General features: G+C 40.9%; 1 protein-coding gene across 1 annotated transcript; it reads left to right on the forward strand.

The window, feature by feature from the left end:
• Nucleotides 1–2782: 2782 nt before the first annotated feature.
• On the forward strand, nucleotides 2783–21936 carry dcdc2b (doublecortin domain containing 2B). Its single transcript, XM_039008773.1, has 13 exons — nucleotides 2783–3066; nucleotides 5417–5471; nucleotides 10812–10882; nucleotides 10965–11096; nucleotides 13195–13329; nucleotides 14995–15034; nucleotides 15169–15234; nucleotides 15359–15527; nucleotides 16022–16128; nucleotides 16924–17005; nucleotides 17138–17191; nucleotides 19506–19599; nucleotides 21831–21936. The coding sequence occupies exons 1-13, from the start codon at nucleotides 2783–2785 to the stop codon at nucleotides 21934–21936; spliced, it is 1395 nt and encodes a 464-aa protein (XP_038864701.1).
• The last annotated feature ends 4886 nt before the right edge of the window (nucleotides 21937–26822 follow it).

Here is a 26822-nt window from a genome sequence, read left to right on the forward strand (position 1 = left end):
TGTTTTCTCTCTCTCTCTTCTACAGTACCTGTCACTGAAAGAGAGACTGAATATTTCCTAATTGCAGAAGACCAAGGAGAGGCTTTTGCTCTAAACTGGACATTCATTTCTCATACTGACTTTTTCCCTGTTTGGATAAATCCCTTTACTTTGTTTGAAATGATGTAATTGAGTTAAGAACGTACCATAAGTTTAGTCCACAGCTAGTTTGAAATGGAGCTGATGAAGCTATCCAATTAGTAGGGGAGAGTGGGGTAAGTTGAACCAAAGCCACCCCTGTTTCTAGGAAACCATACACAGTATTAATCATGTAACCAAATATTTAGAAAGAGGTCATCATTTCATGGAGTCTGTGAAGGAAGAAACCACATGGAAAAAGTGATAAGTAATTTAGACCGATTTTCACCAGATTTTCACCAAGTCAAATTAATTGATTGAATTATAGGTTTCATGATGCTTTCATCTAAACCAAAGTAGATCATTTAAAAATAGTTTTGTACATCAGTTGGGTTCTCTATAAGCTACAATATAGGTCCTAAAACTAGCATGAAAGAGCATCCTTGTAGCTGTGTGGGCTAATAGAGTCAAAATGTTTGTCCTTGAGTAAGTTGAGACAATGGCCACCATACAAATTATGATTTCATTTTGTCAGTAAATGCATAACATGTATAGTATTTTTGCAATGTGTCATGCATATGAACTACAGATTTTTATTGTTACAGAGCAGACATCATCGTGTCCCATGTATACAAACATAAAACAAGCAGGGGCCTAGCCCCCCTTGAGGTTCTTGAGAGAGAAGCCAAGGAACTGAGAGAAGGGAAGAAGTCCATTCGAGCAGCAGCAAGGGATGTATAAATTGACAGAATGACACTGAAGAGGGACATTGACGAAAAAGAAAACAAAAATGTATCTGTGTGAAAGAGTGACTATGATAGAGTAGCAGAGGAACACAAGGTCTTATCTGATGACATGGAGTCTTGAGCTTGATAAACGTATAAAGAATCTCGCGGACCAGTTGCCTACGAATTGGCATAGCGAAACAACATCCCTGTCCCGGACAACTGGTTAAGAACTGGAAGGGTAAGTGATATTGAACAGAGAGATCTATATCTGAATGTAAGCATGCATTTAAGATATACAATACACCACACCCCCATTTCATGAATTAAACTTTGACCCACCTTCAGCATCACCCACTGTCACAGGACACCATCACCCATTTACCACAAGGCATATCAACTTACCCTGTCCCTTTGCTCAATTTACCCCGTAGATTATACCAAGAGACCACATTTTTTGCACAAGCTATGTTTTCAAAACTGTTATGTTTACATATTTCCAGGGATACACAACATCCTGAAATGTATGTAGATATCTTTGGTACATATTTCCCTTGAGGTAGTGATGCTGAATGTAAAAAAAAAACGTCTCAACATACCCCACTCTCCCCTACCTTTTGTATATCTCAAACAGTCAGTATGTTGTCCAGGAGGGCAGCCACATGTTTTTCGAAGCAGAGAATCACTGATTTGAGGCTGGTATGGGGCAGTTGGGGAGTAGAGGAAATGAATCTGTTAGCAGCACACTGACCCCCGTTACAGTGGTGCCTGTGGCCCGGATCGGCAGCTGGGCTCAGCTCAACGGCCGGGGTAGCGAGTTTAGAAGGGGTGAGTGTAATAGAGTTAATATGAACTTACCGTAAGCTCACTCCACATCTAGTTTGAAATGTTGCCGATGTAGCTATGCAATTGATACCTTTTGTTTAGCTCAAACGGTTGGTACGTTGTCAAATACACTTGTCAAATACACACTGTCAAATTAAATATCAATTTAATAATGTTTATTTTTGTAAGTATCCATTGACTAAATTTGCAGTTTTTTTTTTTTTACTACTAATACTGTTGTTACTACCGTTGCTACAGTACATGTGATGTTCCTTTACGTCACTACAATTGTTGTCTGCATAACTGCATTTAACCATGATAATCTTGTTTTCAAAGAAGTTATGGGAAAGATTCAAGGGAACTCCCTGCCATAGCCAGTTTATCTCAGGTGATTCACACAAATGTTTCACATTGAGAGCACACACTCAACACAATCATTAAAAAAAGTTCATATTATATTATACAACATACTGGTCCTGTCTATGTGGGTATCAAAATAAACACAAAAGCTGCATGTGCTTTCCTGACAGCCCATACAAGGTCAAGGGAGACTGTTTGAAATGGATGTATGGAAATGGTATTCCTAGACCTTCTTGTCCCCTCCCAGAGCATTAACTTCTATTGTAGAAGGGTTATCCCTGAGATTTTACTGTAAATACTACAGAACTAGCAGCCATTAGGCTACACATGTTGTGAATTCAACAGGTTTTCGAATAGTTTTTAAAAAATATATAAAGATGAGTTTTATGGTTTGTCTTATTTATTCAGCGTACAACACTTGCATCCTCTGTCTCTCGCTCTCCCTCTTTTGTTGTCGTTCGTTGCTGCTAATGGTTTAGCCCACAAAGCCAGTCATTGCTGGCTCTGCTGCCATGGCTACCAGGAAATACTCTCGGCCGCCAGAGAGTAGTGTATGTGTGTGAGAGAGAGGGAGAGAGAGAGAACGTGACAGTCCAGAGCTGTGAGAGACCACCACACAGAACACAACAACAGATTAATTAGAACAGGTTTGAGTGGTAGTGGTAGTACCCAGAGCAGACAGGGACCGGAGACGGCAGACAAGGACCAGAGACGGCAGACAGGGACCAGAGACGGCAGACAGAGTATCTGGAAAAATGGCTTCCTGTGGGTCAGCAACCCTCCTCCTGCCTCCGGTCAAGAGTGTGATGGTCTACAGGAACGGGGACCCCTTCTACTCCGGCAGGAGGTTTGTAGTCAACCATCGACAGGTGTCCACCATGGAGGCGTTTCTCAATGACGTGACCCACTGCATTCAGGCGCCGCTGGCCGTGAGGACCCTGTACACCCCCCGGCAGGGTCACCGGGTCAGGGAGCTGCATGACCTCCAGACCGGGGCCCAGTACGTGGCCGCAGGCTTCGAGAGGTTCAAGAAGCTTGAGTGAGTAGACTATCAGGCAGAATTGTCTAGATTAGAAAGGGCAATTAAAGGGCAATTCCACCAATTTTCGACATTTTCATTATCTCCAGCACAATGCCAGTGTCTACATAAGTGAAAACGCGATGACATCATCAACATGTAAAACATTTTTAAAACAGTGATTTTCTAACACTATGAGATTCGCGGTGATGTGAGTAGCAAGAAAATACCCTCCCTCTGGTTAGAAACGGGCAAAAAAAATCACAGTTTTTCTACTTTTAATCCTACCCTATCATATCACAGATCATTATTTTTTAGGACCTTCTCATCTTTTTAACCATATATCATAGAAACACACCATTTTCACATAGACACTGGTACAGTGATGGAGTTAATGAATATGAGGTTGAAAAGTGGCGGAATTTCCCTTTAAGGTACTTTAAGTTGTTCTCTGGCATTGCTCCCAGGCAGTTGGTCCAGATATGGTCCTATGTATACAGGTCTACCATGTACTGTACGTTTGTGTAAATGTCTAGATATGATGTTATTAAAATGTTTTCTTTAACGTTTATCGCTGTGTGCAGTAGATAAATGTAGATAGTAACCATTATATAAATACATACAGTAATACAGTCAGTAATGCATACAATAATACAGTCAGTAATGCATAAAATAATACAGTCAGTAAAACAGGCAGTAATACAGTCAGTAAAACATACAGTAATACAGGCAGTAATACAGACAGTAAAACAGGCAGTAATACAGTCAGTAAAACAGTCAGTAATGCATACAATAATACAGTCAGTAAAACATACAGTAAAACAGGCAGTACTACAGTCAGTAATACAGACAGTAATACAGACAGTAATACAGTCAGTAATACAGTCAGTAAAACATACAATAATACAGTCAGTAAAACAGGCAGTAATACAGTCAGTAAAACATACAGTAAAACAGTCAGTAATACAGGCAGTAAAACATACAGTAATACAGGCAGTAATACAGACAGTAAAACATACAGTAATACAGGCAGTAATGCATACAATAATACAGGCAGTAATGCATACAATAATACAGTCAGTAATACAGTCAGTAAAACATACAGTAATGCAGGGAGTAATACAGTCAGTAATACATACAATAATACAGTCAGTAATAGTCAGTAATACAGCCGGTTATACAGTCAGTAATACAGGCAGTAATGCATACAATAATACAGTCAGTAATAGTAAGTACAACAGACAGTAATGTATACAATAATACAGTCAGTAATACAGTCAGTAAAACATTCAGTAATACAGGGAGTAATACAGTCAGTAATGTATACAATAATACAGTCAGTAAAACATACAGTAATACAGGCAATAATACAGTCAGTACTACATACAGTAATACAGGGAGTAATACAGACAGTAAAACATACAGTAATACAGGCAGTAATGCATACAATAATACAGTCAGTAATACAGTCAGTAAAACAGACAGTAAAACATACAGTAATACAGGCAGTAATGCATACAATACAGTCAGTAATACAGTCAGTAAAACAGTCAGTAATACAGACAGTAAAACATACAGTAATACAGGCAGTAATGCATACAATAATACAGTCAGTACTACATACAGTAATACAGTCAGTAATACAGACAGTAAAACATACAGTAATACAGGCAGTAATACAGTCAGTAATACATACAATAATACAGTCAGTAATACAGCCGGTTATACAGTCAGTAAAACATACAGTAATACAGGCAGTAATGCATACAATAATACAGTCAGTAATACAGACAGTAAAACATACAGTAATACAGACAGTAAAACATACAGTAATACAGACAGTAATACATACAATAATACAGTCAGTAATACATACAATAATACAGTCAGTAATACATACAATAATACAGTCAGTAATACAGCTGGTTATACAGTCAGTAATACAGTCAGTAATACATACAATAATACAGTCAGTAATACAGCCGGTTATACAGTCAGTAATACAGCCGGTTATACAGTCAGTAATACATACAGTAATACAGTCAGTAATACATACAATAATACAGTCAGTAATACAGTCAGTAATACATACAATACTACAGTCAGTAATACAGCCGGTTATACATTCAGTAATACATACAATAATACAGTCAGTAATACAGCCGGTTATACAGTCAGTAATACATACAATACTACAGTCAGTAATACAGCCGGTTATACATTCAGTAATACATACAATAATACAGTCAGTAATACTGCCGGTTATACAGTCAGTAATACAGTCAGTAATACAGTCATGTGTTAAGCTGTGTCTCACTGAGGATGACATGTGAACCTTTATCATGTCTATTGTTTTTTTTCTGTCATGCAGTTATTTGAACACAGGGCTGAAGAAGCAGCCTGTACCCATGGGAGAAGGAGCTCGGGTAAGCTTCAATATGGTTTTCTGTCTCTGTCAGCGCTACAGTCCGTTACTCATTAATCTAACCTAACCTATCTGGGGTAGGTCATGCTGACACACACACACCCTCAAAATCAGGTAGATCTGAACTGGTACCAGTTGTAACAGAGAACAGATTTTCTTCCACTGAGCAATGGTCATAATTTATTATTTATTTGACCACACTTCATATTCATTGTGTTTAAATTTGGTTTTGGATGTGCTTTGCATGTCATAATACCGGACACTGTGGTAGACCAAAGCATGATAGACCAAAGCAATAGCATAGTATTGATTTTTGGATACATGTCATCTGTAAATAATGGTCCTCAGCACCAACACAAACTCACAGCATGTAGACCACACATCAATAACAAATCAATGTTCTGTACCGTATTCAGTCTTCCAGTGTCTCGGATCATTCTTGGCCCATTTCAATAGATCTCTTGTTCATCATCGGATACATTCATATAAGGAAGATAGATCTTGTGTTAATGAGATCATGGACACATATAAACCCATTTCAAGCGCAGCATCTCAATAGCCGTTCGCACAATGGAAAGTGCTTGCTTTGTATTCAGCCCAAATGGCTGGCTGGATGGATAGAGATTCATGTATTTCATTTTCAGCTGTGGAGCGTGTAGTGATTCAGAGCAATATTATAGTCCTACCTTTTACAGCGGTGGGCTAAATCAGGGTCAGGGAAGTCTTAAAACAAATCTACTTTGAAAAGAAAGTATACACCTCACACACATGGTTATGGGCTTAGAAAAAGAAGACACCTGTACCATGTCAGATATAGAGTTGAAATGTATAACATTTTGAGTTCGCATACCAATATTACACTATACATCACAGTTGACTGAAAGATAACAAAACCGTTTGACATAGAAACACAGGATTTTCAGCGGGAAAAATAAGGTGTTCATTTGGAAATTATGAAAAACATGAATAATATTCCACCCATGAGGCCACTACAGGGCGATTTCGTCATTTGACTGCAGGAAAGCTGTGAACAATCATTCTCCATTGTCTGACTGGGACCAGAAGGGCCACCATAACTAACCCATCAACATTAATATGAAACAGTAGACAGGCGATTGTGTGGCACTTGGATTGGCACAGATATTGTTTTGCCATTGTGTGAGTGCCCTGCCTGTACTGTAGGTGTGCGCTTATATGGTGTTGTATATTAGCAGAGACAGAGTGATTTTACAGCTAACAACAAACATTCTCACAACTTTAGAGAACGTTTCCTTAAAAACTCAGACACCGGTAGGATTGTTAAACGTTCGACTGCAGACAGTACTTAGCACCTCTGTACAGTGTCAAAACTCTGTCTCTTTAAAAAAAATATATAGATTTTTTAAAACTAGGCGAGACAGTTAAGAACAAATTCTTACTTACAATGACGGCCTACCTGGGAACAGTGGGTTAACTGCCTTGTTCAGGGGCAGAATGACAGATTTTTACCTTGTCAGCTCAGGGATTCGATCCAGCAACCTTTTGGTTTCTGGCCCAACGCTCTAACCACTAGGCTACCTGCCGCTCTTACCACTAGGCTACTTGCTGTGTTGACACAGCAAAGACCTTGGAAGTCGTCAGCCTTGTTAAAATACTCCAAACTACAAGGTGGCAGTAGCGCTGTTTGGCAATGAATATTTGTGTGTATTGCTTATGGTCTAGATTCCAAGCTATCTGCTCTAATGTTGCTATTTTGTAGAACACCCTTGTTGATACTAGCCAGATGCCCCCAGCTAGATAACTACCTAGCAAGATGATGAAGAAACAATTTAATTCACTCTCCATAATCCCATACTGCCAGCCCATAGCCAAATGTTTAGCTAGTTAGCTAACGTTAGCATATTCGCTAGCTAGCACAACATCAGACTGGCGTTTCATGAAAACTAGCTAATCCATTGTTATTTAATTAGAACGTCAATACTAGCTACAGTGGTTAGCTAGCTTGGAGGAAGTATTTAGTGTTGTGTGCATTGTGTCTCTGCACATACAGTAGCTAGCTACCATCCCATATATCCTACATTGAATATGAAGTGTGACTGGCTCATCTGTGAATGTACCGAGAAACAACCCTATTTATTACTTTTTGTCGTTGGCTCTTCCATGTCGGGATTCGTGCTGTCTGATTGGCTCAAAATCAAGTTGTTGGCCACTGACGAGCATTGGGATTCTACAAGTTACGACGCTACCTAGTCAGCACCAATGACGTATACAAACCCTGAATTTCTGAAGCTGTGTATTGGCCATTGAGAGGCTTTGAAGCCACCGGTTGGCCATATTGGCACTCCCTAGTAGGAGCAGTCCTCCATAGGAATGAATGGAATTCTACAGTATTTCAATGAAATGTTTCAAGGACAAAATTACAGATAGATTACAAATGTCAAAAATGAATGTTGACATGAATAAATGCATTTCTATATCTTCCAAACAATTATTATTATTCAAAAACATTTTTTGCTCCTTTTCTCCCAAATTTCATGATATCCAATTGGTAGTTACAGTCTTGTCCCATCGCTGCAACTCCCGTACCGACTCAGGAGAGGCAAAGGTCGAGAACTATGCGTCCTCCCGAAACACAACCCCGCCAAACCGCACTGCTTCTTGACTCACTGCTCGCTTAACCCGGAGGCCAGCCGCACCAATGTGTCAGAGGAAACACCGTCCAGCTGGCGACCGAAGTCAGCGTGCATGCGCCCGGCCCGCCACAAGGAGTTGCTAGAGTGCAATGGGACATGTCCCAGCTGGCCAAACCCTCCCCTAACCCGGATGACGCTCTGTCAATTGTGCGCCGCCTCATGGGTCTCCCGGTCGTGGCCAGCCTGGGATCGAACCAGGGTCTTTAGTGACCAAAATCTTTTTTACAATTGAAGAGGAGTACCTAGATGTCTGTGAGGTGGCTTCAATACAGCGTCCCCCTGTCAGTCATCGAGGCTTTATACACATCATTGGTTCAGCACACAGCAGGTACCGCTTTTGTTCTAGCAAGAGAAGGAGCAGCCTCCCACGGTGATAACAACCTATCGGTAGTCTATCGGCAGTAAGGTTCTTGGTGTGTTTCATGCTTGAGAGTCTCATTGGGTCATTACCTAAAGTTTTCATAGGAATGTGTCAGTGAGGTGCAAGGAATAAATAAGAATTTGTTCTTAACTGACTTGCCTAGTTAAATAAGGGTTAAATTAAAAAATGTAAAAAATAAATAAAAAAAGGACTGTTTCCAGACCATTTCCTCAAACAGAACTTTGCTACACTCGCATTAACATCTGCTAACCATGTGTATGTGACCAATAAAATTTGATTTGAACTTACCCAGAACGTGGGGGGGGTCTCTATCCAGTACACACACTTGCACAAAAAAATATTATAATAAAGACGTCATATAAACAGGAAAAATGTATTACCTTTTAATGTGGCAATAACAGAACCAGTCATGATATTTTCATCCGATTATCAAACAAATCACAAAAAGTGGGCTACCTGTGCATGTTCACCCCCCACCCCACTCAGTCGTCAGGACGTTGCCTGATGGTTCCAAAGAAACGTTCTCCAAAAATGGTTTAATCAATACACATCTCCCCTTATACTGTGGCCGAGTCCATCGTGACTCTGATTGGTGAACCACTGATCCATTCACAGCTCTTTGTTGGCAAGGTTAGGGACACTCACACAAACAATTATTTTAACGTACAGTGTTTTCAACTTAGATATTTGACACACTTTGACATAACATGATTATACTGTGCATGTTCATTTCTACAGTCGTTATTATTCAACATGTCCGCCCCTTGGATTTGAAATCACAACCTCTTGGTTCACAGTATTTCAATCTTCCTGCTGCGCCACGTCTGTGTCAGTTGTCAGTTATTTAATCAGACTATTCTCTCGTCATTGATGTGACTGACTTATTTCAGACATTTTAGGGATTTTTGTATAGTTGTCTAATGTTGGTGGGGCATATAACCCTGTTTTAATGTTAACTCCGGAATCACTCTGATCAATAAAATTGTTTTTCTTGAGTGTACTTTTAACAGAGGTGAGATTTATCTAATGTCAAAACATGCTAAATTGGTTCTCAGGAGGTTTTTGTTAACATACATAAAATGTTCCCTTAACTAACCCGAAAACTGGACACTCAAACATCTGGGGAACACTACAGGTAACAATTCAAAAACATTCTCTCTCACTAGAATTGTGAGCTTGGTAACTCTGTTCAGAGAACTAAGCCACACAGTGGCCTCCTCCTGTGTTATCAGGGCTTTGAACAAGCCTGGGCAGGCCTGATTCCCAGCCTACCCAGCCCTTTGCTGGCAGCCCCATGCCTACCACTCTGTTTAAATACAAAAACAAAGTTGAATAGTGCCACTTCAAAGTGGAAACATTATAGAAACATGTATTTTCTAGCTGTGGTTGGGTTTTGTTTGAAGTATTGATTTATTGTTATATTATGTGGTCAGACACAATAAGTGATTCATAGGGCCTGACTTCATAGGGCCTGACTTCATAGGACTTTAGTTTTTTTTATAGGGCTTGACTTCAAAGGGCTTGACTTAATAGGGCTTGACTTCATAGGGCTTGACTTAATAGGGCTTGACTTCATAGGGCTTGACTTTATAGGGCTTGACTTAATAGGGCTTGAGTTTTTTTTATAGGGCTTGACGTAATAGGGCTTGACGTAATAGGGCTTGACTTAATAGGGCTTGACTTAATAGGGCTTGAGTTTTTTTTATAGGGCTTGACGTAATAGCGCTTGACGTAATAGGGCTTGACTTAATAGGGCTTGACTTCATAGGGCTTGACTTAATAGGGCTTTACGTAATAGGGCTTGACTTAATAGGGCTTGACTTAATAGACTCTGGACATAATAGAAAGGTCAGGGGAAGTTTTGTGGACAGAGTGGCTATATATGGTTTAGGTGTTCAATGAAGTGGAGCACTCAGTCTGTCTTTGTAGATGTGTTATGTTTTTAGCCAAGATGATGATGTGTGTTGCTATGGACACAGCCCTCTGACTGACAAGCTATAATAATAATAGTAATAATAATAATAATAGTAATAATAATAGATCATAACCGCTTATTGTGAAATGTCTGTGGATGTTCTGTTCCGAAATTAATACAATTGGAATTTACTTTGTTTTAGTATATTATATCAAATGGCACACTTGATATCAATGTTTCATCACATGGTTTAATTTGGCATTCACTGATCAGAGGAAGTGGTATTTCTTTCTTGTATTTGATTCTGACCGACAAATCTATCTAAAACTACAGTGCAGTATTCTTTTGTAATGTCCTGTCTTTCTTTCCTAGGCAAGATTACTTCACAGACCGAATGTGTCAGCAAAATGGAGAAAGTATATTCCACTACCCTGTATCATACAGTAAGTTTCCCTGTTAACACACTCCCATTCTCAAATACTACACACATAGAAACACACTACTTATTTGCGTGTTCCTTTACAGTGTTTTCCGCAACGAAGATCTTCGCTGCTCGCCATTCCGTTTCATAATTCCCAGGACCTGGCAGCACGACCTGGATCAGATCCTCGGTCTAGTCACAGAGAAGGCCAGTTTACGCACTGGAGCAGTGCGCAGGTCAGATACGTACACACACACACCCTCACACATGCATATATACTGTACATACGCACACACTGACACAGACACACACACACACACACACACACACCTTCACACAGCATGTGTGTAAAACATTTAAACGTGTTAACCCTCGCAAGGCTGCAGGCCCAGACGGCATTCCCAGCCGCGTCCTCAGAGCATGCGCAGGCCAGCTGGCTGGTGTGTTTAAGGACATATTCAATCAATCCTTATCCCAGTCTGCTGTTCCCACATGCTTCAAGAGGGCCACCATTGTTCCTGTTCCCAAGAAAGCTAAGGTAACTGAGCTAAACGACTACCGCCCCGTAGCACTCACTTCCGTCATCATGAAGTGCTTTGAGAGACTAGTCAAGGACCATATCACCTCCACCCTACCTGACACCCTAGACCCACTCCAATTTGCTTACCGACCCAATAGGTCCACAGACGACGCAATCGCAACCACACTGCACACTGCCCTAACCCATCTGGACAAGAGGAATACCTATGTGAGAATGCTGTTCATCGACTACAGCTCAGCATTTAACACCATAGTACCCTCCAAACTCGTCATCAAGCTCGAGACCCTGGGTCTCGACCCCGCCCTGTGCAACTGGGTCCTGGACTTCCTGACGGGCCGCCCCCAGGTGGTGAGGGTAGGTAACATCTCCACCCCGCTGATCCTCAACACCGGGGCCCCACAAGGGTGCGTTCTGAGCCCTCTCTTGTACTCCCTGTTCACCCACGACTGCGTGGCCATGCACGCCTCCAACTCAATCATCAAGTTTGCGGACGACACTACAGTGGTAGGCTTGATTACCAACAACGACGATACGGCCTACAGGGAGGAGGTGAGGGCCCTCGGAGTGTGGTGTCAGGAAAATAACCTCACACTCAACGTCAACAAAACAAAGGAGATGATTGTGAACTTCAGGAAACAGCAGAGGGAGCATCCCCCTATCCACATCGACGGGACAGTAGTGGAGAAGGTGGAAAGTTTTAAGTTCCTCGGTGTACACATCACGGACAAACTGAATTGGTCCACCCACACAGACAGCGTTGTGAAGAAGGCGCAGCAGCACCTCAGGAGGCTGAAGAAATTCGGCTTGTCACCAAAAGCACTCACAAACTTCTACAGATGCACAATCGAGAGCATCCTGTCGGGCTGTATCACCGCCTGGTACGGCAACTGCTCCGCCCACAACCGTAAGGCTCTCCAGAGGGTAGTGAGGTCTGCACAACGCATCACCGGGGGCAAACTACCTGCCCTCCAGGACACCTACACCACCCGATGTCACAGGAAGGCCATAAAGATCATCAAGGACAACAACCACCCAAGCCACTGCCTGTTCACCCCGCTATCATCCAGAAGGCGAGGTCAGTACAGGTGCATCAAAGCAGGGACCGAGAGACTGAAAAACAGCTTCTATCTCAAGGCCATCGGACTGTTAAACAGCCACCACTAACATTTAGTGGCCGCTGCCAACATACTGACTCAACTCCAGCCACTTTAATAATGGGAATTGATGGGAATTATGTAAAAATGTACCACTAGCCACTTTAAACATGCCACTTAATATAATGTTTACATACCCTACATTACTCATCTCATATGTATATGTATATACTGTACTCTATATCATCTACTGCATCTTGCCATCTTTATGTAATACATGTATCACTAGCCACTTTAAACTATGCCACTTTACGTTTACATACCCTACATTACCCATCTCATATGTATATACTGTACTCTATACCATCTACTGCATCTTGCCTATGCCGTTCTGTACCATCACTCATTCATATATCTTTATGTACATATTCTTTATCCCTTTACACTTGTGTGTATAAGGTAGTAGTTGTGGAATTGTTAGGTTAGATTACTTGTTGGTTATTACTGCATTGTCGGAACTAGAAGCACAAGCATTTCGCTACACTCGCATTAACATCTGCTAACCATGTGTATGTGACAAATACAATTTGATTTGATTTGATTTGTTTGACCTATTAATGGCAGCCCAACGACCCCTCAGGTACACAGATGACAGTCTCTCTGACCCCATTAGTGACCCCTGACCCTGTGACCCCTCAGGTTGTGCACTCTAGAGGGTGTAACTGTGTCCAGTGCAGACGAGCTGGTGAGTGGCCAGTTCTACGTGGCAGTGGGAGCAGAGAGGTTCAAGAAGCTTCCCTACGTGGAGCTGTTGGTTCCTAAAGCCTCTGAGAGGTATGGATGGAATTATCATAGTACAGAGATTGTTAGATAATATGAAAATAGAACAAGCAGCTTTTAGGCAGCCAAGACAAAAAATACTTTTGTGAACTCACTTGACTTTTTCTCCCCCCTTACAAACTCTGACTTTGCTGATAACTACTTTAGTGAAGAACAATTTTTCTTACTATGACTGAGATATGTGGTTGTCCCACCTAGCTATATTAAGATCAATGCACTAACTGTAATTCGCTCTGGATAAGAGTGTCTGCTAAATGACTAAAAGGTCAAATGTAAGACTGTGTGGGTATTCTATTCTAAAGATATATTGGTCTCAATGGGACTCGCTACTAAAATAAAGGTAAAATAAATATATTAAATAATATTATATAATATCATAAATATAATATGATATAATAAATATAATATAATATGATATGATAAATATAATATGATATGATATAATAAATATAATATCATATATTTTAATATAACGTGATATAATATGATAAAATAAATATAATATGATATAATATAATAAATACATTATAATATAATATGATAAAATAAATATAATATGATATAATATAATATAATAAATATATCATAATATAATATGATATAATAAATATATTATAATATAATATTAAATAATATAAGCATACCACCCTGCATACCACTGCTGGCTTGCTTCTGAAGCTAAGCAGGGTTGACCCTGGTCAGTCCCTGGATGGGAGACCAGATGCTGCTGGAAGTGGTGTTGGAGGGCCAGTAGGAGGCACTCTTTCCTCTGGTCTAAAAAATATCCCAATGCCCCAGGGCAGTGATTGGGGACACTGCCCTGTGTAGGGTGCCGTCTTTTGGATGGGACGTTAAACGGGTGTCCTGACTCTCTGAGGTCATTATCGTAAGAGTAGGGGTGTTAACCCTGGTGTCCTGGCTAAATTCCCATTCTGGCCCTCAAACCATCACGGTCACCTAATCATCCCCAGCTTACAATTGGCTCATTCATCCCCCTCCTCTCCCCTGTAACTATTCCCCAGGTCGTTGCTGTAAATGAGAACGTGTTCTCAGTCAATTTACCTGGTAAAATAACGGATGAATATAATATGATATATATTTTAATGTAATATGATATAATATGATATAATAAATATTATATGATATAATATATTATAATATAATATAATATGATATAATAAAATAAATATGATATAATATAATATCATATATTTTAATATAATATCATATTATATCATATAATATAATAAATATGATATAATATAATATATTGGAATATAGTATGATATGATATAACATATGATATAATATATGATATATTTTAATATAATATAATACATCTGATATGATATAATATGATATAGTATAATATTATATAATAAATATATGATATGAAATTATATAATATAATATGATATCATATAATATAGTATGATATAATATATTATTATATAATGAATTGAACATGATATGAAATTATATAATATAATAAATATATAATATGATATCATATATTTTAATATGATATAATATAATAAATATAATATGATATAATATATTATAATATGATATAATATAATAATATTATACATATAATATATAATATGATATAATATAATATGGATTTCTATATCATATGAGTTTCACATTATTTTCCAGAAATTACCCTGGAAATAGAAGGCTGTCAAGGAGATATAAGGTAAGCTACTGTCTGTCTAACACCTACTGTATGTCTAACACTTCATAGTCTAATATTTTGTATATTTATTTTGGTCTGTAGGACAATTGAGCTTGGTTATAAAGGTACACCGTGTCTCCCTTTGTCTTGCTCAGGGCAGGAAGGCAGCCAGTGGCCCTGAGGACAGCTTCAGTGACTCTGCTCTCCTGGACTCTCCAGAGGTACTGTCAAAAAACTGTAGTGGAAAATAAAAAATTTGAATTGTATAAAGTAGTCCAGCCCGGTTTCAGTCTGTTTTCTTCCATTTGGTGCCTAATGAACACGACCCTGGTGTTGTGGTCCCAGTCGGATGGGCGGAGGGTGAAGTCCACTGGGGATGAGGTGGGGGAGACGGCTCTCCCATCCATCCAGAGGAGGCCAGTGAAGGAGGAGAGCTCTATCTTCTACGCCAAACCAGTGAAAGTCCGAGTGAGGAACAGAGGCCATCCCAGGCCTCCACCAAGGACTGGACCAGGTAGGAGCACACAGACACACACTCAAATTACCTGGGGGCCAGTGTCAGGCTTGCTGTTCTCACTGAGGACCTGATTTTAATAGGAATTAGATACCAGAAGGGGAGCCACAAGAAAGCAGCTTGTGGGTCTGGTGTGGCCCCTGGCATATGGTCTGGTGTGGCCCCTGGCATATGGTCTGGTGTGGCCCTTGGCATATGGTCTGGTGTGGCCCCTGGCATATTGTCTGGTGTGGCCCTTGGCATATGGTCTGTCATATGGTCGTGTGTGGCCCTTGGCATATGGTCTGGTGTTGCCCCTGGCATATTGTCTGGTGTGGCCCTTGGCATATGGTCTGGCATATGGTCGTGTGTGGCCCTTGGCATATGGTCTGGTGTGGCCCCTGGCAAATGGTCTGGAGTGGCCCCTGGCATAGTGTGAAATATTGTATTCATGATTGTGTCAATGCACATTTACAATGATTGATCATTCATGTTCATGTTGGTGTGTGTTGTAGCCCAGGCCAGTGTGTTCAGAGCTGTACGGAGGAAGAGAGAGGAGGTGCAGGGGGCTGAGGAGGTGCTGGAGGATGAGAACACAGTAGTAGATGTTCCCGTTGACCAGGTAGGCTGACACCTCATTCCTTTCTCTCTCATCCACTCTTTTATTGTCCTCTTACCCAAAGCTCTCCGTTCCATGACAGTGACCAAGCCCTCCACTCTGAGATCCAGCTCCTACCCTCAGGTTCCAGATACAACTCCCCCGGACTAAAAAGCAACAGATACGAGCACTCCTTTGTACCCACCACCATGAACATGTTAAACACAGGGCCCTGGTATGGAAAGGGAATCAAATGATCCTGATTTGGACATGCACTCTATTGCCTGAAATTGCATATAACCAGGGGTGCAACTTTCACTGGGGACGGGAGGGACATGTCCCACCCACATTCTGAAATAGCATTTTTGTCCCACCCCCCAGTTTTATCATTGGAATGTGATACAAAACGAGGCAACGGTGTGCTTTAGGACCATGCGGACGCCTCCAAGCAGTCGGTTGGGCTGTTTAGAGTGTTTATCCCCAGGATAAAACATAAATATAATAATAATAATTATGCCCCCACCACCCCTTCATATAATGATGTTTCTGTGTACTTTGTGGGGTATTGTTGTTTTTTTAACTATTTTGTATGTGCTCTAAGTTTTTTCATCATATTACCCCTGCCTATAACCAAATGTCCTTCTGGGTTACAATCAAGTTTAAACTGTTCTTTCTTCCCTAGTCCCTTACCAGTGCAATGGGACCATTTTCCATTTCTCTCCTTGAAATAATGTATATGAGGGTTATATGTAATGTGTTGAGGTGTGGATTATAGTTAAGCAAACTGTAGTATTGTGGTGTTGTGTCTTTATCTTTTAGAGAGTGGCAGAGACAGTAGAAGACGAGGACCTTATTGGGAGAAATCCTCCTCATTCCAACAGCCAAGATCAGGTGTGTATCTGTCTGGGATAGTCTCATTCCTTGAGTGACATGAGGTTTTGTAGAAGTTGCAGATTGTTTATCATACATGTTTATCCAGGTTGTATGGTTGGTAGTGTGAAGCTGAGAGCTTCTTTGTATTGTTCTCCTCTAGATTTTGACCAAGGCTACAAAAGATCCCCTTCCTCACCCAGAACACCCAGACAAGGTTTGTCTGGTCGAGGATCATCGCTCATGATTTGCCAAATCATTCTCAACATTTTTACCCTACTGAGATATGCTGTTACATTTACATTTGTACATTTCAGTCTGCTGTTAGATGTACATTTTAGTCTGCTGTTGGATGTACATTTTAGTCTGCTGTTGGATGTACATTTCAGTCTGCTGTTGGATGTACATTTTAGTCTGCTGTTGGATGTACATTTTAGTCTGCTGTTGGATGTACATTTTAGTCTGCTGTTACATGATAGAACCACTCAGATAATTGTGAATTTCGTCCAATCACAAAGTTGGAATCATTGACTGAGAAAGACAGGAACTCACCTGAAAATATCAGCTCTTCAATCTGCAAAGAGGATGACATCGATGGGAGCCCTACGCTTGATACAGAAATGTCACAGGTACAGAAGGCTTTCATTCATTAAGTACAGTGCAATTATGAAAATATCTCATACCTTTCACTACTTTGGGGCTCACCTGTCTGTCTGTAGTTAGAGACTGAGGAAAAGGTTTGTGTGCGTGCTTGCTTGCATGAGAGAGAGAGAGAGAGAGAGAGAGAGAGAGAGAGAGAGAGAGAGAGAGAGAGAGAGAGAGAGAGAGAGAGAGAGAGAGAGAGAGAGAGAGAGAGAGAGAGAGAGAGAGAGAGAGAGAGAGAGAGAGAGAGAGAGAGAGAGAGAGAGAGAGAGAGAGAGAGAGAGAGAACACAGACAACAGTGATCATACTGTATACACTGAGTGTACAAAACATGAAGAACATCTTCCTAATATTAAGTTGCACCCCCTTTTGCCCTCAGAACAGCCTCAATTCGTCAGGGCATGGACTCTACAAGGTGTCAAAAGCATTCCACAGGGATGCTGGCCCATGTTGATTCCAATGCTTCCCAATGTTGTGTCAAGTTGGCTGGATGTCCTTTTGGTGGTGGACCATTCTTGATACACACGGGAAACTGTTGAGCGTGAAAAAGCCAGCAGCGTTGCAGTTCTTGACACAAACCGGTGCGCCTGACATCTACTACCACACCCCGTTCAAAGGCACTTAAATATTTTGTCTTGCCCATTCACCCTCTGAATGGCACACATACACAATCCATGTCTCAAGGCGTAAAAAATATTTAACCTGTCTCCTCCCCTTCATCTACACTGATTGAAGTGGATCAATAAGGGATCATATCTTTCACCTGGATAGTCTAAAGCCTTGTTCACACCGCAGGCCTTAATGTTAAAATTAGTTTTGTTTTGTTCCAAATCTGTTTTGAACTACTGACTGTCTAAACGGCAAGTTACAAGTGACCAAATCAGATGTGTGTTCAGACAGCAGTCATTTGCTGACAAGGCTACGCTAGTTGTCATAGTAACAACGGGTATGTGTGCAGTGGTGTAGGCTGATTGGTCGTGGTGCTCGTGCTTCCTATCACTCAGAAGTTATGTAGCAAGTTAAGGTGACAACATTGTCATGGACGTTTCCCAGTTGCTTTGAATGTTTAAAATCATAGTGTAAGAACACTTGTAACGCCTCAAACGATTAGATCCAACTTTCAAAACAAGTCCTTTTTGGCTAGCCACGGCAGTCACCTAGCTAGCCACAGCAGTCACCTAGCTAGCCACAGCAGTCACCTAGCTAGCCACAGCAGTCACCTAGCTAGCTAGTTAGCTGGTTAGCTTTCTAGCAAATAAATCAGATTTGACCGTTCAGACACAAGTCACATGGCCAGGAATCAGATTTGTATCTGACTTCAAACCACCTACAAATGTGGCATGAAATATCCGATTCCATGTGCTTTTCGGCTGTTCCGAATGCAGGAAAAAGAACAGATTCGAATCGGATATGCCAATAAATAGAATTTGAAACTGCCAATGTGAACACGGCTTATGTCATGGAAAGAGCAGGTGTTCATAATGTTTTGTACACTCATGGTATGTGTTCTTGTGCGATATACTCATTCACTGATATAGTCATTCACTACCACACTGAATATGTTGGATACATTTTCATGGTTTACATGTTCTTCGTCTAACAAAGGCAAACACTTCCCTGGAGCATGAGATAAACTCCACCGCAGATCCATCTGTCCACAAACAAGAAGGCGCTGCCTTAGAGAGTTGTGTGTCTGCTACTGATACACCAGAGGTACACACACACACACACACACACACACACACACACACACACACACACACACACACACACACACACACACACACACACACACTGCTATTCAGTACAGCATGAATACATAAATACAGAGACGAACACTTTCAATCTCTAGAAATGAATTCTGTCTCTACACTCACCCCTATTCAAGGAGCCGAAGACGGAGCCAAAGCCAACCACTCCACACTCAAGGGCTTCTTCGTCATCGACATCCTCCGCATCTCAAAGTTCTCCGAAAAGCGGGGGTATCCAAGGAAACAGTTCAAGTATTTGATCAGGCTCGATTGAATAGGTGAATTTAAACAGGGGCGCAACTTTGGTTTTAGAAGTGGGGGAGGGGGGGACAAATTATTATTATTTTCTTTATCCAGTCGGATAAACACTCCAAACAGCCTACCCGACCGCTCGGAGGCATCCGCATGGTCCTAAAGCACACCCTAGAGTGGTTTAAAGACTCTCTGGTACTTTGACTACTAATAAGCATTTTTTAAACCTCCAACTTTGGTCTGGATGTGTCAATTTTAGTTCATTCATGCATATTCTATGAGCAGAATTACTCTCAATGTGCCACAAAATCCCTAGTTTGAAAGCGACAGTTTTCTGGAAGCTGTGCAGCACCATTTTACCTACATTTACCCCTGTGTGGGCCAGCACCCTAGCAATTAGGTTTCAACCAATGAGCTTCAGCCCATCCCCATTTGAGTGACAGCTAGCAAGACGCACACACACAGCATGCACATATCTGCAGGTGACGTAGTACGCAATTTTCGGGGACCACTTTTTGACTTGTGGGTGCAACTTTCAGAACTATTGGCTAAAAAGTATACAAAAGTACCAGAGAATATCCTTAAAATAAAATATATTTTGGCCCTGTCTGATTGTTGTTTTCTTTAAGGGAGTCCTCATACCCTCCACCAGACACCGTAATGAAGCAGTCTGGTCCCTCCACCAAACACGTAATGAAGCAGTCCGGTCCCTCCACCGGACACCGTAATGAAGCAGTCCGGTCCCCTCACCAGACACTGTAATGGAGTAGTCCGGTTCTCAGAATGGGCCCGTGGTTGATGAGGAGAGTGGAGGGGAGTAACAAGATCATTGTTTCTATAATCTACCATCTATTGTTTTCATTAGTAAACTGAGAATCCAAAATGCGAATGTATTCTTTATTATATTGACATATTTTGCAGGAAATACTGTGGTACAGTAATCAGGTAATCTATGTAACGTTTCTTTAAAAAATAATATTAATGACGCACAATGCTTTTACTTTGACGGAAGGCGGCAAACGTATTGTAAACAGGAAAAAGTATTTTTGAGACAATAAGAGAACAAGTAGGACAGGGTTCTGCATTATTATTCAGTTATAGAACATATACAATGAATGTAAAGTATTCTGTTTTATCAAAATATACTTTAATATCTAATGGAAATATACAATATGAAATATTTCATATCTTACAAAAAACAACTGCAATGTCCTCTGTGGTTGTACAGTACAAGCGTTTTGGTTGACTCAAACAATTCATATGCTATTATTTCTGAATAAAACGTGCAATACAACAGTAAACAGAATACAGTTTTTCCCCCACAAAATATACACTACCAACATATCACTTTGCACCTAACACTTTGCAGTTTCATATCAAAATAAGCTCTTTACATACATTAAAAAAATTGCCGATGTAATGTTTGTGATCTAGATGCACAGTAGAAGCATTGATTAAAACAACTGAACTCTGGTTGGTCCGTTTTCCAAACCAACACATTGACTGTGGTCTTCTGCAGTTCTATAGTGTTTCTATGGACATTCACACAGCATGGCATCAGAATGACTAGAGTAGCTGGCTGGAATGAACCCTAATTGAACTCACAGTAGTTATAAGGTATGGGATTAGCCACAGCCCTGTGCATGCTGAGTTCCCGCTAAGTTAATTTACATACTCATTCACACAATGTCCAAACCCTACTGCCTGGCTGGCAGAGTTCAGGGTTGGGGCAGAGGTCAGGGTCGGGGCAGAGGTCAGGGTCGGGGCAGAGGTCAGGGTCGGGGCAGAGGTCAGGGTTGTATCTACAGCAGGAATAGGACCTTTTGAAATGGGGAGGGAGCCTACTACCCGAACAGTCTAACAAGAAGAGTTTGTTTTCATTCTCCGTTACAAAATGTTGTGAAACGTTTTGGACCCTATGGACAACCTAAACACTTCTGTAGTTGAATAAGTATGTTGTGTAGTATGAAGCCACATCTATTGATGACATAACAACACTTATGGAAAGTACCTTAGACTAGAAACAATACCTTGAACTAGGTTGTAGGAGATAAAACCTGTTAAAATGTGTCCAGTCCTTTAAAATGTTTATTTTTGTTGATGTTGTCGTGCAAGACACATAGAGATAGATGCAATAGAGTGCTGCTACATATACTGTTTCTATTTTTATGGTGAGACCTGTGTACCATTCTGCTGTACTGTGCTTTCAGGCTCAGTGATGGGGCTCACTATGCAGAGAGTGATGCCTACCATGGTGAGGACCATTCCTCCAACAGCTCCTGCATCAACAAACAAACACACACTCACGGCATGTGAAAAATATGATGACCAAAACAACAAAATAACCAATCATTCTCAATGCAATGTGTACTAAAGCTAAACAAACTGCCCAGAGAGCGACAGCAATGTTGTGTCATAATGTTTGGAAAGTGGTGACATTATAACAACATTTCCCTCCACCTCCTCCCCGCTTCTCAGTGAGCAGGATGAACAGGAAGAAGAGGGAGTTGGCCACAGGCACAACCAGAGACAGATCTGTATGAGGGGAGGAGGAGGAGGAGGAGAAAGAAAAGGGTGAGGAAGAGGAGAGATGAACACTGAACCATTACAGCAGAGCTAGAACACGCTCCTGGGCGAAGTTTCCCCAGATCTAGGATCAGCTTCCCTCCCCCAATCCTAACCGTTAGTGGGGGAAAGGCAATAGCGACCCAAGATCAGCATCTAAGGGCAACTTCACCCTACACCCCAGAACACAGGGTAAATGACATCAATAGGGCTGTCTCATGACGTGGTCCTCTTTGGGTATAGCGAGTGCCTTCCCCCACTCTCTCCCTCTTACAACCAGGCTCTGTTATCTCAGGTCGTAAATTCCTAGAGGAGACTCTCAGGGCCAGGCAGTAAAGCAAGCAGAAAGAGACACATAGAGAGAACAAGGGAACTTCTTCTACGTCACTTAGCCCACTAGGACACATCCCCTATCATTTCCTTGTAACCATATCTACTGTTTGTTTGTTATGCATTTCTGTGATTATTTAGTTAGTTAGTAAATAAATCATTAAGACAATTGATGTATGGATGATTCATAGTGAAGGCTGGGTTCGTGCAGATAACCAACAACTTACGACATTTGGAATGAGACTAACGTGAGGTAAAGAACAATTAATTAATTAGAAGACTAATGGATCAGATTTTAAAATATCTGAAAAGTTATATTAGGAAAATTATAACTTTGTAATCTGAAGATTTTCCTTGGTGCCCCGACTTCCTAGTTAATTACATTTACATGATTAGTTTAATCACGTAATAATAATTACAGAGAATTGATTTGATAAAATAACAGTCTTCAATTTAATGATGCCAAATACCCGACAGCTGTCAATCATGTGATTTTGAGATCAAAGAAACCTAGAGGATGACATTATGAGCAGTCGATGTGTAAAACAGTCATACTGTAGTTCAACTTGTCATATTAGTTAGATGTAGCTCACCTGTGGTGGTAAGAGTGAAGTAGTACACCAAGGATCCACTCTGATTCAGTAGGAATGCAATCAGGTACAGCAAATGTAAAGGGGCATGTTGTTATAGGCTGCATCTGCTACAAAGAACAGGATAAGCATGGAAAGTGAGATCTTCAATTAACAAGTACATACACTGCATTCGGAAAGTATTCAGACCCGTTCCTTTTTCCACATTTTGTTACCTTACAGCCTTATTCTTAAATGGATTAAATAAAATAATTTCCTCATCAATCTACACACAATACCCCCTAATGACAAAGCAAAAACAGGTTTTTAGACATTTTGGCAAATGTATACAAAATAAATAAACAGAAATACCTTATTTAAATAAGTATTCAGACCCTTTGCTATGAGACTTTAGCTCAGGTGAATCCTGTTTCCATTGATCATCCTTGAGATGTTTCTACAACTTGATTGGAGTCCACCTGTGGTAAATTCAATTGATTGAACATGATTTGGAAAGGCACACACCTGTCTATTTAAGGTCCCACAGTTGACAGTGCATGTCAGAGCAAAAACCAAGCCATGAGGTTGAAGGAATTGTCCGTGGAGCTCCGAGACAGGATTGTGTCGAGGCACAGCTCTGGGGAAGGGTAGTAAAACATTTCTGCAGCATTGAAGGTACCCAAGAAGACAGTGGCTTCCTTCATTCTTAATTGGAAGAAGTTTGGAACCACCAAGACTCTTCCTAGCCGGCCAAACTGAGCAATCGCGGGAGAAGGGCCTTGGTCAGGGACTGACAGAGCTCCAGAGTTCCTCTGTGGAGATGGGAGAACCTTCCAGAAGGACAACCATCTCTGCAGCACTCCACCAATCAGGCCTTTATAGTAGAGTGGCCAGACGGAAGCCACTCCTCAGTAAAGGGCACATAACAGCCCGTTTGGAGTTAGCCAAAAGGCACCTAAAGGACTCTTAGACCATGAGAAACAAGATTCTCTGGTCTGATGAAACCAACATTGAACTCTTTGACCTGAATGCCAAGCATCACGTCTGGAGGAAACCTGGCACAATCCCTACGGTGAAGCATGATGGTGGCAGCATCATGCTGTGGGGGTGTATTTCAGCCGCAAGGACTGGGTGACTAGTCAGGATCCGGGGAAAGATGAATGGAGCAAAGTTTAGAGAGATCCTTGATGAGGGAGTGCTCCTTGCTTCAGAGTGCTCAAGACCTCAGACTGGGGCGAAGGTTCACCTTCCAACAGGACAACGACCCTAAGCACCCAGTCAAGACAACGCAGGAGTGGCTTCGGGACAAGTCTGAATATCCTTGGGTGGCCCAGCCAGAGCCCGGACTTGAACCCGGTCGAACATCTCTGGAGAGACCTGAAAATAGCTGTGCAGCAACGCTCCCCATCCAACCTGACAGAGCTTGAAAGGATCTGCAGAGAAGAATGGGAGAAACTCCCCAAATACAGGTGTGCCAAGCTTGTAGCTCATACCCAATAAGACTCGAGGCTGTAATTGCTGCCAAAGGTGCTTCAACAAAGTACTGAGTAAAGGGTCTGAATACTTATGTAAATGTGATATTAGCTTTATTTTTATTTTTATATATGATCAAAAATTCCTGCAAATTTGTTTTTGCTTTGTCATAATTGGGTCTTGTGTGTAGACTGATGAGGGGGAAAAAAATATTTAATCAATTTTAGAACAAGGCTGTAATGTAACAAAATGTGGACAAAGTAAAGGGGTCTGAATACTTTCCGAATGCACTGTAGAAGAATAAATGAAACTAGTGTTAATAAAATAAAATAAAAAGTGAATACATTTTGACTTTCATTTACTAGCTAAATTAATGATTAAATCCAGACTGCTCGGTTTCTTTGTGAGATATAAAATATTTGAGGATTGATAGAGAGCAATCAGGATATACGGTAGTCTACCAGACATGCTAGCTAGCTAGCTACTTACCCACGGATACCATTGTGTAAACAAAAGTACTGAGTAGCATTCAAGTCATCTACAGTATGATAAACAGTTCTGCAACTGTCACGACTTCAACCGAGGCAGGCTCTCCTTCCCGTTCGGGTGGCGCTCGGCGGTCGTCGTCACCGGCCTACTAGCTGCCACTGACTCTTTTTCCTCCCCCTCCTTATGTGTTTATTTGTATCACCTGTGTTCAGTTAATTGTTAATTAGTGTGGCTTTATTAGTCAGCCAGCCCGTACGCTTCTTTGTGCGGGATTGTTACATTGTAGCTTTTGGATTTCGGGAGTGGATGTTATTATTGTGGACTGGGTTTGTTTCTCGTGTCGTTGGACCGTTGTGTATGACACCCAGTACGTCCGTGTTGGACATTGTGTTTGCCAGTTGGGTATTAAAGACTCAACATATTGAAGCTCTGCTGTTCCTGCGTCTGACTTCGCACCCCCCGACACCCAGATCGTTACAGCAACATTGGATGGAGACTCCTTCAAAGCTAGTAATTATATCTGATAGTTTCATTTCAGAAGCTAACTACGGCTTCATAGAGCATACAACTAAAATATGTATTTTGTTCAAGTGTGATGGTCTTAATCAATTTAATATAACATCGTTAACGACGCCCAAATGCATTGCAATTGCAGCTCATTAAGCTCTGTAACGCAGACTCAAAATTGCGTCAATGTCTACTTTCCATCAGATGAGGGCGCCAAATCTTTCAGTTGCCAGTCATACAGGAAAAAATATAACTCCTGTTGACATGTGCCGTTTAAAGTAAATACATATTGTCTACTATTCTATTGTTTAATGTGTGCATCTTATCATTATGCAAGTGTTATCTTTGCTTGCTGTCTGGGGTTTTAGGCTGGGCTTCTGTATAGCACTTTGTGACATCGGCTGATGTGAAAAGGGCTTTTTAAATACATTTGAGTGATTGATCTTGTCATCAATGTTTTCATCAAAACTGATGTTGTTCTCAGGCTTGACAGAGGCTCAAGCCATTTTGCAATTGTCGGATATAGATTTACTACATCCAAGTGAATCAGTTCATTTTCTCACAAATTTAGGCAGTGATATAAAAAGTGAATATGAAGTGAAAAAATGTCACCAACTCACCTAGTTGTTCTATACAACTGTCCTCTAAATAATGAAATGCAGATTTAATCATGTTCAAGCTGAAACATGCAAACACTTTTAGAAATATCAACATTTATTTTCAGTATTAATTTCAATGAAAGAACAACAAACTAAACAATCACAGGACAGGGTAGGTGTAAAGTGCAAAATCCTTTGGTGTCAAACTAGTTAGGACTTCCTATTTTCATAATTTTCTGCTATCTAGAGCTCCACTGGGTTCAAACTATTATTGCATTTTCACAGAAACATTCTGATGATTTTCGCCTGTATGGTGACAACCATAACATTATTGTTACAAAAACACAGAGTAATGTGAATCAATTCAAAACCCCTGTCAACAACTCCCTCCCGTAGAACTTTACACACATAGAATAACTAGCCATGTCTTGAATCTTGTAGACATCTCTCCAACGCCTATCCTCATGGTGGTTGGAAGCACAGCTGTAAATGCACAGACAGCAGGATAATTGCTTCCATGTTCTGAACACTATAGTCAAGAAAGCAGTCGTTTATGTCCACAGGAGTGTCCACAGATGTCCATTGCTTCCCTGTGGCACCACTTTGTTCATTATTTGTTTTCAAGCATGATATGCTGACTTTGTCACCTGTCCAATAAATTAGAGACCTG

This window comes from Salvelinus namaycush, chromosome 15, assembly GCF_016432855.1.
Source record: "Salvelinus namaycush isolate Seneca chromosome 15, SaNama_1.0, whole genome shotgun sequence".
NCBI lineage: Eukaryota > Metazoa > Chordata > Actinopteri > Salmoniformes > Salmonidae > Salvelinus > Salvelinus namaycush.

Bases quoted from the DNA above. Each gene is read 5' to 3' on its own strand.
- dcdc2b (XM_039008773.1), top strand. From the start codon at position 2,783: ATGGCTTCCTGTGGGTCAGCAACCCTCCTCCTGCCTCCGGTCAAGAGT. The intron at 5,472-10,811 runs GTAAGCTTCAAT...TTTCTTTCCTAG, and splicing joins CCATGGGAGAAGGAGCTCGG to GCAAGATTACTTCACAGACC. The intron at 10,883-10,964 runs GTAAGTTTCCCT...GTTCCTTTACAG, and splicing joins CCACTACCCTGTATCATACA to TGTTTTCCGCAACGAAGATC.